Genomic DNA, 13,129 nt, shown 5'->3' on the forward strand with positions numbered 1-13,129 from the left:
TCTGAAGCGTTTTATATTAAAATTAAATTCTGATAATATTACTGTGATTAATGATAAATCTGGCTTCTTAAGAGCTTTCAGTTTGTAAATACTGTAATTTTTTTTTTTGCTGGGTTTAGGGTTTTCAGTTTTGTTTTATGCACATATCATTTCTGGGTGTTTGGTTTTTGCAGGTTGTAGGTACAGATTTTGAAAAATTTTCAATATTTCTATCAAGCAATCTAAAGCAGGAAGGGTTTTAAATTTTAATTAAGTTTCTGGACTACGGTTTCAGTTTCTATGCTCCTCATCAGCTCTGTCTTTCCCTCACGCACCTTACGCCAGCTGCAGAAAATCACGTTTTTTACATACACGGGCTTATGTAAACGATTTAAAGTTTTTGGGGCACGGGATCAGCGGGCATCTGCCCGTCGGACCACCTGCGAGTTGATTCCTCCCGCGTGCTTCAAGTCCTCGTCCTGCCATCCATGTGAAGGACATCGGGCCACCTGCAAACCTGCGTGAGTCCTTCCATGCTGTTGCTACATGCATCTGTCCGCCGTCAAAAAACCTGTAAAACAAAACATATACGGGCCAGTGTTTTATTTCATTGCGTTGGATGGTAAGGTGACGTTAGTTTAGGTTTGAAAGTGCATTTTTTGTTTGTTAAATTTAAGCTTTATTTAGGTTTTGTTTAAGTTTACGCATTAGGCTATTTTGATTTAGTTATAAATTTATTTTTTAGGTTAGAGCTTTAGACTTAGATTTAGTTTGATTTTTTATAATTTTAGACTAGATTTTAGTTTTATTAAAGTTTTGTTTTTAGATCTTAATTTTAGTTTTATTAATCATAAAAAATCATAAAAAATTTAAAATCATAAAAATTATAAAAAATTAAAAAGAGTCTTTTATTTTAGTGTTGATTATTTTATAGTTTTAGATTTAATCCTTATTTTAGATTTAGATTTAGGTTCTCAGTTATTTTGCTTTTCATTTAAATAAATAAAAAATAAAAATCTAGAAAAAGTTTAAAAACTAGAAAGAAATTGAATTTGGATTTTTATTTTTATTTAATTTGTTTTGATTTTTATAAAAAACAAATAAATAAATAAAAATGTTTCTTATAGTTTAGTTTTATATAGATTTTTTGATTTAGTATTTAATTTTCTTTGAAAAATATAAAAATATTTTGGGAAAATTTCAGTCTTGGCTCGGGACTTTTTAGGTTTCATCTTTTATGCTGAGGCTAAAATTTTGATGTGGGAATTAATGTTTAATATGATTTAATGTTCATCTGAAGATTAACTGCATAAATGTGATCTCTGATTAATATTTTTCGTGATTGTTTAAAGCACTTTATCTTTCGAAATTTTAACTGCTGGAGTATCATTTAAGCATTTTCTCGCATTTGAATAAAAATTAATTTTTTTTTGAATGGTTGCTCTACATGGTTTATATTTCTGCAGCATCTGATAATTGATCGTTTAAACATTAAATTCGCAAGGCACTGGTCTATTAATCTTAAAAAAATCAATTTAGTGTTGGTTTCCTTTCGTGTCTCCCAACCCAACTGGTTCACAGTTGGTCGTCCATTTCCCTACAGGGTCTACCCCCCTTAGCCGCGGGAGACAGGCTTAAACGAAGAGATCGGGGATCAGAGTGACAGCCCCCGGTCTGAGTGTTGTCGTGACAATCTGTGCGACAACATTTTTTGGCGCCGTTGCCGGGGACAGAGTTTTTTCTGTCCTTGGTTTATTCGACATTCATCTTCTCTTTTCTCATCATTCTCTCATCTTTCTCATCTCACGTTTGAGTTGGCAGATTCAACATTTTTTGGCGTCATCTCATCTTTTACGCCATTCATTAGCCTGTCAAACGGCCAACATTCTTTGGCGTGTTTTGATCTTTTCATCACCTTATCTTTCGTCATATCAGCAACTTCTCTTCGATTCATTTCTTGTTTGGGTGGCGACTCCATTCCATTTCTTTTATTTTTTCCCAGGCAAGAAGCCTTCCTCATATCTGCTTGTTGGTTGATTTTTTGGATCCTAGAATTAGATTCATTGTTCAAGTGGCGACTCCACTTCTTTCATCTCTTAATTTTCTTGAGCAGAAATCTCTTTCTATCATCCATTTGATCCCTTATTATTCATCATGGATTATTCATTTAAACCAATGTGGAAAAAGTCGAAGTCGGGATTAATTCGGCAAGGGTCCAAAAGTTGAAAAACTCGGCAAAGTCGGGAGTTTTTCGAAAAAGTCGGCAAAAAGTCGGCAAAATTAAAAAAATACAAAAATATTCATTTTTAAAAAAATCCGGACTTTTTCAATAAAATCCCGACTTTTTCAATAAAATCCCGATTTTTTCAAAGAAAAAAAAATCATTAAAGAAACTACCACGATTTTTTGGAAAAAGTCCCGATTTAATCCCGACTTTTTCGATTTAATCCCGATTTTTTCGTTTCTTAAAAAGTCGGCAAAAAATCGGCCGATTTAATCCTTTTCTTGAAAAAATCGCGTTTTGGGGAATAAATCCCGATTTTATCGGGACTTTTTCCACACAATTTTAAACCATGTCATTTTACTGATAATCTCCATGATTTTCCGGAAGAGGCCATTTCTAAATTATTTAAGTTCTCAGGTGGTGACTCGGTTGCTGTTAGACAACATTTAAACAGGTTTACTTGTGTAATGATCATATATTGTAGACTTCCTCAATATAATCATGAAGATGTCAAGATGTGTCTATTTGTCCATTCTTTAAAGGGTGATGCTTTGAACTGGTTTAATAGTTGTCCTGAAGATTCCTTCATTTCTTTGCAAGACATTGTCGATGCTTTTAAAGATAGATATGGTGATCCAGATAGCTCGCCTTGTGCCCCTAAAATTGTGCAACAAAATGAAAGTAATCTTGTAAAAGGTCCAACTGTCCAAGACAATTCTTCATATCAGAATGTGCCATCCACTTGTACCATTGCAGATCATAGTAGTGTTGACAATGAAAAGGAAGATCATAAGCAAATTATACAAGATCTATTGCTACTGGTAAGAAATATGGAGATAAATCAAACTAATTATGCTAATGATGTGAGAACTTTATGCACTCACCTGGCAAAGCATAATAGGGAGATGGAGATCATGCAAAATCAACATAGTAAGGAAATTGAAGCCATGAAGATTAATCATGACACAGAAATTAGTTTTATGCAAAGCAAGATGTCAGGCTTAGAGGAAAATATGACGACCATGCAAGCAAATCATAAGAAAGAGATAAACTCTATGCAACATTGCTTGATGACCATGGAAGAAGACCATGCCAGAGAAATCAGTGCTATAAGGGCTGAACACTCTAGTCAGATAGACGCCATTAAAATACAGTTTCAGAAATTTCAACAGCAGTCGGAAGATGAAGGAAACTAGGAAGAATCAATAGATCAAAAACCTTCTCATCCACTGCAACAAGCTCCATCTTACTATGAGGAGGTCATTGGTTCGATTGAAAGGTGGTTAATTGAAGGTGATCCAGATAGAATTAAAAATGATAAAGATCAGATGCAGGATAAAGAAAGACATGTCACGCATATCTTACATACTTCATCTGATAACTTTGAAGCAGAAAGTTCCATGTCATCAGTGATGCAGCCTGCCAGGAAGAAAAAGTGCAAAAGAAAGAGAATGAGAAGAAGATTTGATGCATCAGACGACCACGAGCAGCTTGATTTTCGGATAGGAAAAAGTCCTACCATATGTAGAATTTGACATGGCACATCCGACAAGCAGCCGACAGATTTGCCTGAAAGCAAACAAATGCTCAGTATACACTATATTGAACACATCTGATGCCATGGGGCATCCCCTGTATTTCTAACCTTACTCCTTGTTTTTTCAGCATTTTCATTTCTGTTTTAGGATTAAGATTTACTTTTCATGTTACTAGATAGTTAATAAATGAAGAGCTTATATTTTTCCTGTGCTTAACGTTATATAATGATTTTTTGGATGGACGCTACATGTTTTGTTGTGTGTTGCATGCGTGCAGATTCTGGATTCTCACATTCCTACAGTGCAGCAACGTGTCCCCAAGTGGAGCCAGATGTTGACCACTACGTGTCAACTTCCCAGCAGTACACCCCCTTTTCTTCGCAAAAAGGGATAGCGCTTGATCGACATGTCCGTGCCATTCGACAATCATCGACAGCTTGATCAATTTATGTTGTAAACCCAGTCTGCATATTGAATTGTAAATAATCTTAGCAGAGTTGAGTCATGTATGTAAATTGCCTAGGTGAACCTAATTTTCTAGTGATAATCTACGTTTCAGAAGGCTTTTCGTCTCACCGATCTATGATCGGCAGAGTTTTCCTTCAGCCTAACCCCAAAGCCGAAATGGATTTTGTCATTAGAATCTTAGGAGAATCCTAGTGTGTTAATCTGCTAGATTATAGTTGTGTCGCAGCACTGGGTGGTTTATGAGGGTCTATGTCAAATGAGTTCTCCCCCTTGAGATGTAAAGTTGTAAAAGTCATGATGTAAAGTGTCTTAAGGGTTAGAAAATGTTTTTTCCCCTCATAAGTCCTAAGTCCTAGGTCCTAGGTGAGTTTTCCAAAGGCTAAGTTCGAGGATCCATTTAAAATAAATAAATAAATAAAAATAAAACAAAATAAAATAAAATAATAAAATAATAAAATAAAAACTTAAAAAATAATAAAATAATAATATCTTGAGTAAATAAATGCAGAATTTCAATTTTTTAATGCATTAAAAATTCGACGGATGAGATTAAGATATATCTTGATCCTCATCGACAGTCGAGATCATTTTGACATGGATCACTCGAACTAGTTGTTGGGAATTTTTCCTTTAAATAGGGTGCTAGGGGTCATTTGAGAGAGGATTGGATCTGAGAGTCTGGTGCTAAAGAAAGCTCTCCTGTAGTCATTCTTTTGTGCAATAAAGAAGACTTTGGGGTTAAAAATCTTGCTGGTGTTACTCTTCTGAAAATGCTGTAAGATTGTTCTATTTTTTTTGCATAATTTTATTTTCAGCCACTAATGATAGCTTAATGAAGATTGATCTAGGCACAGGTATCTTGTCTGATATTTGGGGTTTGAATGATAGTTTAGATTTTGAAATATAGTGGCAGGTATCTCCATTTGATCGGGGTTTCACTATTGTTTTCTCCTTCTATGTTGATGGTTGATTTTAAGCTGTGCAGGAAATCCTTATTTTTTAGATTACCGGGCGTTAGGGGAAGTTCTCGACTGAACTAGCCAACTCCTGGGTTGTGTTTTCTGAAAAAGCCCAGCCAGTTCTTGATCCCGGGCTTATCATTTGAAATATTTTTATGCATGCATGCAGGGTTTTCTGAAGCGTTTTATATTAAAATTAAATTATGATAATATTACTGTGATTAATGATAAATCTGGCTGCATAAGAGCTTTCAGTTTGTAAATACTGTAATTTTTTTTTTGCTGGGTTTAGGGTTTTCAGTTTTGTTTTATGCACATATCATTTCTGGGTGTTTGGTTTTTGCAGGTTGTAGGTACAGATTTTGAAAAATTTTCAATATTTCTATCAGGCAATCTGAAGCAGGAAAGGCTTTAAATTTTAATTAAGTTTCTGGACTACGGTTTCAGTTTCTATGCTCCTCATCAGCTCCGTCTTTCCCTCACGCACCTTACGCCAGCTGCAAAAAATCACGTTTTTTACATACACGGGCTTATGTAAACGATTCAAAGTTTTTGGGTGCTGGATCAGCGTGCATCTGTCCGTCGGACCACCTGCAAGTTGATTCCTCCCGCGTGCTTCAAGTCCTCGTCCTGCTATCCACGTGAAGGACATCGGGCCACCTGCAAACCTGCGTGAGTCCTTCCACGCTGTTGCTACATGCATCTGTCCGCCGTAAAAAAAAAAACCTGTAAAACAAAACGCATATACGGGCCAATGTTTTACTTCATGCGTTGGATGGTAAGGTGATGTTAGTTTAGGTTTGAAAGTGCATTTTTTGTTTGTTAAATTTAAGCTTTATTTAGGTTTTGTTTAATGTTTACGCATTAGGCTATTTTGATTTAGTTATAAATTTATTTTTTAGGTTAGAGCTTTAGACTTAGATTTAGTTTGATTTTTTCTAGTTTTAGACTAGATCTTAGTTTTATTAAAGTTTTGTTTTTAGATCTTAATCTTAGTTTTATTAATCATAAAAAATTTAAAATCATAAAAATTATAAAAAATTAAAAAGAGTTTTTTTTTTAGTGTTGATTATTTTATAGTTTTAGATTTAATCCTTATTTTAGATTTAGATTTAGGTTCTCAGTTATTTTGTTTTTCATTTAAATAAATAAAAAATAAAAATCTAGAAAAAGTTTAAAAACTAAAAAGAAATTAAATTTGGATTTTCATTTTCATTTAATTTGTTTTGATTTTTATAAAAAAAATAAAAATAAATAAATAAATAAAAATGTTTCTTTTAGTTTAGTTTTATATAGATTTTTTGATTTAGAATTTAATTTTCTTTGAAAAATATAAAAATATTTTGGGAAATTTTCAGTCTTGACTTGGGAATTTTTAGGTTTCATCTTTTATGATGAGGCTAAAATTTTGATGTGGGAATTAATGCTTAATATCATTTAATGTTCATCTGAATATTAACTGCATAAATGTGATCTCTGGTTAATATTTTACGTGATTGTTTAAAGCACTTTATCTTTCGAAATTTTAACTGCTGGAGTATCATTTAAGCATTTTCTCGCATTTAAATAAATTTTTTTTTTTTTTTAATGGGTGCTCTACATGGTTTATATTTCTGCAGCATCTGATAATTGATCGTTTAAACATTAAATCCGCAAGGCACTGGTCTATTAATCTTAAAAAAATCAATTTAGTGTTGGTTTCCTTTCGTGTCTCCCAACCCAACTGATTCACAGTTGGGCGTCCATTTCCCTACAGGGTATACCCCCCTTAGCCGCAAGAGACAGGCTTAAACGGAGAGATCGGGGATCAGAGTGACAGCCCCCGATCTGAGCGTTGCCGTGACAATCTGTGCGACAACAATATGCAACATGCAGGACCCTTGTACAAGGGTTTCTTGACGACTCCAAGTCGTTTGGGAAAATCATAGATTAGATCTTTCCTCGGGGCTTTGACAATGTGTATTGACCTGTACATCATCTTAATGCGATGGAGCCTCCTTGCTCATCGACTTACCATATCCCAAATGATGTCTATCTGCTGGAGCAATCGACGAATACTGGATTCCTCAATAATCAAATCCCACCTCTAGTTGTTACAGAGAATCACAGTGATATGTGTTCAAACAGCTCACTGAAGAGCTTCCCCAACCAGGCAGCTTCATATGAGATCATACTCGTAGATATGTACCTAGTCTCGGCGGTGCTTATGGCAACCGACTTATGCTTCCTGCTCATCCATTATAACTAAGCAGAATCCAAAGAGAAACATCACTAAAAGTGCTCCAGTGATCCTCCACACTGCTTGCCTAATTAGCATTCGAATAATCATGCAGTTTCATATTTCCGCAATGTATCTCAATCCATGAGAGATTGTGTCCTGAAGACATCTCAAAACATTCTTGGCACCAATCTAGTGAGACTCAACCAAATATGAGCTCACAATGCTAACTGCAAAACATATGTTTGGATGGAGGTTCACCAAGAACATCAATGGGAATGAGTTTTTGAAACTCAAAGGCATTTCCCAAATCTGGTCCGACATCAATACCATATAACTTCTGAATGTTAAGATCCTCGAGGTAGTCACAAGCTTGCAGTCCATCATTCCAAATCTTTTCAGAATCTTTACCACATATTTTCCTTGAGATAGGAAAATTTCCCTTGGCTTCTGCCAAACTTCAATTCCTTGGTTCTTCATTTCAAATTTCCCTTGGCTTCTGCCACACTTCAAGTCCTTGGTTCTTTATTTTAAATTCAGAAGCCAACTCCCTCTTACATTTGTGAATGAGAAGGTATGCACCTATTAGAAAGAGGTCATCCACATACAACACCAATATGAGAGGCTTGTCATCTTCAACCTTAAAGTAAAGGTTAGGATCGGCTTCACTCCTAGTGAATCCCAGCTTCATCAAGTAGCTATCGATCCTCTCATACCATGCTCGGGGTGCTTGCTTTAGCCCATAGAGAGCCTTCTTCAACCTGTGTACATGAGATTTTCAATCATAAATCTCAAATCCTTCAGGTTGCTCCACATAGACCTCTTCTTTGATCGAACCGTGCAAGAACGTGGTCTTGACATCCATCTGATGTAGGTTCCATCCTTGTGAAGCCACAAGGGCTATGATCAAGCGGATGGTCGTATCCAAGATCTAGTTATGTTCCTGCACATTTGGGTGGCTCTTCAAGGGGTTGACTTTTTTTATTTATGAATTTTCCGCAAAAATTACAGACATGTAAAATCAGGGCAGCAAGCAATGTTACACAACAACCCCCCTAGCCAAGTGTCTAATCATAGAAACACTTAGATATTTGATTAGGATATTTTTAATACACCAAAATTGACTGTTTACATACTATATTTAATGAAATTTTGAGTGTCTTGGCTTGTTGTTAGTAATTTATTTACATATTTTCAGACCTGTTAAATAGGACAACAAGCAACTTTCTATAGTAACTCATCTAACCAAGTGATGAATCATAGGTATAATTGTATTTCTGGTTAGCATATTTTGAGTACATTAAATTAGACTACTTATATTGCATCTTGTTCATATTCAGTATTTGTGTGCTGGTTTAATTCTCTTTCATTTGCAGGATTTTATATCAAGCTAACAGATCACCATGAAGAACTCCTCCATTCAATCATTTGACTCCATTACCAGGCACTGGTCATGGCGTAACTTGGTTGGAGTTAAATCATAGGAAGCCTCCAAAAGCCCTTTTCATAAGAGGTGGGCTTAAAGAGTGGGGACTTAGGCCAAGGTGACAGTGGGCCCCTATCCTATGTGTCCCGACCAGAGCACGTTGTACAAGAATCTTCAACAATCTGCTAAAAAGAATGGTAACATAACCATAGTGCCTTAAACGACCTTATCAAAATGAAAAAATTGGGCGATAACTTGAACCAAGGATCTCGTTGCACTCATATAAATACTCCCACAATTAAGAAGATTCTAACTTTGTCTTCATTTGTGAGCTTTTGTTCTTCATAAAAGGAATCTAGCTACCTCAACCAATGATCTAGTTGGAATTTGGAAGGCATCCATCTAAACATCACAAGGTAAAATCGCCACCTTGATTTCCACTTTAAGAGAGGAACCTAGATTTGCAATCATTATCTAGTACTCCTAATTTCTGAGTTGGAACTACTTCCTAGGGCCTTCTTTTGGTTAATAGCCTACAAGGTTGCAACAAAATATGTCATGAGCTGTAGCAAATGTGGAAAATTCATCAACTATCTATGTATAGACTTGTCCTTGAATTTGGCTTTGAGTAGTTCAACATGACTCTCTTATTCATCCTCCGTTGCCTTCTTTGTTTGAGAATGAAGTCACTACAATAAACTATGTAGGAACCCAACATCTATGTGCAAAATGATTCTCTAATATCAAGTGGTTCCAAACTTGAACCTAGAGAAATTAGAACAACAATGATAAATTTAGCTTGCATAAAGTGGTCTGATTATGGCTAGAAATTAAATGATGCTGGCCATATAGGAACATAAATGAAATCACAAAACATCCATACACATTGATGCAATAAATTGGACAACACTTTTTTTAACTTTGAAATTTCATTAAAAGAATAAGTTTGTATAGTATGATATGAATAGCATGGATCTTTACAATAAAACTATCTATCTATTTGTTTATCTATGAATGGGTATTAATAATATCGCTGAAAGGAATAAAAATCACTCGATAGCCCCTTTGTTCATATTTAAAATACACTAAGTACCGTTATTGATAAGACGAAGAGAGAAAGGGGAACAAGGCAGCAATGTATTATGGCTCTTGAGCTTCCACATGTAATTGTTTATTGAGATGTCCATCCATGTCACACTCATGTTCGCTTCATCACTAATAAATGGTCTGGCATTGAATTTCATTTTGGAATGTCTAAATGCATAAAAACTTGCCTTTTAAAGTAAGAAATGATTATTAGCAGAAGGCATGGCAGTTCAGACAGCATAGTGAATGGCATTCAAATCAAATTCAGAAGATATTATCTTGTACTGAGTACATCTTCTGCTTTAAACATGAAAAGAAACAGAACATTTCAAGGATAAATACCTGATTCCTAAATGAAATCCGTCTGATCTCAGAATCCCTTCGCATATAATTTGATAAAGCAGAAAGAGGGAACACAAAAGCAGCTCGTCCAAGTAGAATCAATGACATAACTGAAGAAAAGATCCCAATGATTGTCCTAGGGCTGCAACCAAAAGGTAATTAATAGTAAGAAATTTTATAAATTCATAAAAAACATTATACATTAACACAGATCAAATGAATAAAAATCTGAATCTGGTCAATTATCCTTGCAAGCACTGACTTAAGAAAGTGCGATTATAAAATTCATTACTCACATAAATGGGATGCAGAATTCAGAAAGAAACAACAATAGTCCACATTTGAAGAAACTTAAGCCATGAATAGGATGGCCAACCTGGACTAATGTAATCTTACTTCCAACATTTAACAAGATGTTTATAATGAGCTTGCCCAGACCCAAAACGCACAACACCTGAACTATCTTGTAAAAATATTATAACACCACATTTTAATATTACAACACATATCATAACGTTAATAAACAAATGACATGCTAAAAAGCATTTTGGGGGGAATATCACAATTTTGCAAAATAGGATATCAATTGTTGAGACTATAGTCTCCATTAAGTGAGGGATGAACTTGTGTTGGACAAAATATTTTTTACACTGTCTATTTTATTATGTTAATCAGTATAACTAAAGTCATAAATATGATTTTGGGAAAGACTTCCTTGGGACTGTTTCCTCTAAATCTAACAGGCATTGTGAAAGACCTCACTGCGAAACCTAGGTCAAGGGCAGCAAAAGAGAACCACCCACAATCACCGCGATCATTTGTTTTGCAATCAAGTGCTTTTACATGTTTCGGGCATTCTAACATGGATACAGGGTTGATCTGAATGATTGACCAATTTTCACTATAAACATGTTCTCTCACCTTACTAGGGGGGTTAATCTTTAACCCTAGTATAGTGGACCTCCTCTAAGGCCTTAGGGTTATATGAGGAGCACTAGGAAAACTTAGATTGAAGTAGAGTGTCCATAACCATTCCACGCTTAACACCTTTCATAATTCCCTTGATCTCACATCCATTCTTCCAGTTTGTTGACATTTGTTCATTGGGATTTGGCACTCATATATCCACATCCTTGAGTTAGGACCGGAAAACCTTTCCCTAGAGGTTGATGTAACTACGAAAAAGATAAAATCATAAGATGGCGACAACAAAAGTTAAAATGAAAAAGATGGCTGGATCATAATTGGCACGTGGAAAAAATCCTAGCTTGATCTCTACACCCCTCATTAGCCATCATTTGATTCTTGAGTATTGGATGCTCCATCACATGACTAGCCATTGCTTGATTCTTGAGCACTAGATGCTCCATCACATGATGAGGAAAGCTTGCATGTCTATAATATCCCTAACTCGGAATAATCCTCAAACCCCAGAAAAACTCCAACAAATATGTGCAAATGATATAATAACCCAGAAATGACAAAATAACAGTGGCACAACATATAATAATGTAAACAGGAATTATAAGTAGAAACTCAAGAAATGCAGCGGGAAATGCTAAGCCATTTTATTATACTGAGCAATAAAATGAGTACAAGAGGTGATTAGACAAATGGCACCTCAACTTGCACAAGGCAAGTGAAGAAATACTCTCAGAATAACAAGGAATGGCCTCTCTGCGTGTATGCTGCTGGAGAACTGCCGTGCTGCTACTGCTGCTAGAAAACAAATAATGATTTGGGGCTGCTCCCCTCCTCGAAAAATGTTGAAACTCTGGAATCGGGCTCTACTCCAAAAACCCAAAAAAACCCAGAAAGCTCTCCTGGAATAGTTGACCCCCGAAAATCACCCCCTTGGGGTTCTGCGCAGTTCCTCAGTGCTCTGCATTGCCACTAGAGGAAACCCCTCTAAACTCTGCCTGAAACTCTGCCAAAAATCCTCCAATAGGCAAAGGCTGGTCCCCTGTTCAATCACCCAGCATGAATCCTCCAACAAAAACCCCAATCCAACACTGCTGCAAGAAAGAATTGCGTCCCTCTCCCAGTGTTGCGCAGTCCTCCAAAATGCTGCTGAAACTATTGTTGGAATGCTGATAAAACTACTGTTGAAATGCCAAAGGAAATACCTTGCCCGAGCAGGCACTCGAAGTCCCCCAGGGCTAAGGGTGAGATCTCTGAACGGAGACACTCAATGCACTAAACAGTGTTGCAGACTAGCTAAACAGCCAGCGTGCTCAGAAGTCTAAACGACTAGCTCCAAATGCACATAACTAAATGATCCAAAATGAGGGGGCTCCTCTCTATTTTATAACCTCTGCCTCTCACAATCCCTAGGCTCACCTCCTCCTTCGTGATTCCCCTCTTGCCATGTGTTCTTCCCTCCTGCGCGGTCCCTCCATGTGTCTGTGTGGGCCCCATTTCTGCGTCCCCCTTTGGCCCCCTTGGCTCCTCCTTAAGTCACAACGTTGTGCTACTAGGAAGTGACTTTTTATTCTTAAAGTGAGTTATGTCCCTCGTCCTCGCTTTTTATTTATAAATAACTATAGAAAGCAAAAATTGGGCAAAATCGAATATTCCAATTATCCATGGCTAATTAGGAATATTAGAGTCTCCCCCGGCAAAATGTTGCTTGTCCTCAAGCAACTGAAGTGATGGATGCTGCAAGATATTTTCACTCTCCCAAGTGGCATCCTCATCCGGCAAATTCTTCCACCTCACCAAGAATTCCCAGACCGTCCTGCTCCGCAGCTGCCTCTCCCTGGTATCAATGATAGCCTTCGGCTGCAATACCAAATTCCCCTCGTCATCCATGGGTGGTAGCTCATCTGTCATTGTCACCTGCTGCCCCAATGCCTTTTTCAGGCATGATACATGGAAAACGTTATGAAT

At 36.4% G+C, this 13,129-nt stretch overlaps 1 protein-coding gene across 1 annotated transcript in view; it reads right to left on the reverse strand.

The window, feature by feature from the left end:
• Positions 1-13,129, reverse strand: part of LOC149240212 (sodium/hydrogen exchanger 4-like) — a 202,008-nt gene that overhangs the window by 48,518 nt on the left and 140,361 nt on the right. Inside the window, exon 9 of the mRNA XM_089370108.1 lies at positions 10,241-10,382. Within this exon, the coding sequence (XP_089226234.1) occupies positions 10,241-10,382 (142 nt within the window). The remainder of the gene's footprint in view (positions 1-10,240; positions 10,383-13,129) is intronic.

Source organism: Pinus tabuliformis, chromosome 8 (genome assembly GCF_031772625.1).
Source record: "Pinus tabuliformis cultivar Carrire ecotype Pingquan chromosome 8, CPIR1, whole genome shotgun sequence".
Taxonomy (NCBI): Eukaryota; Viridiplantae; Streptophyta; class Pinopsida; order Pinales; family Pinaceae; genus Pinus; species Pinus tabuliformis.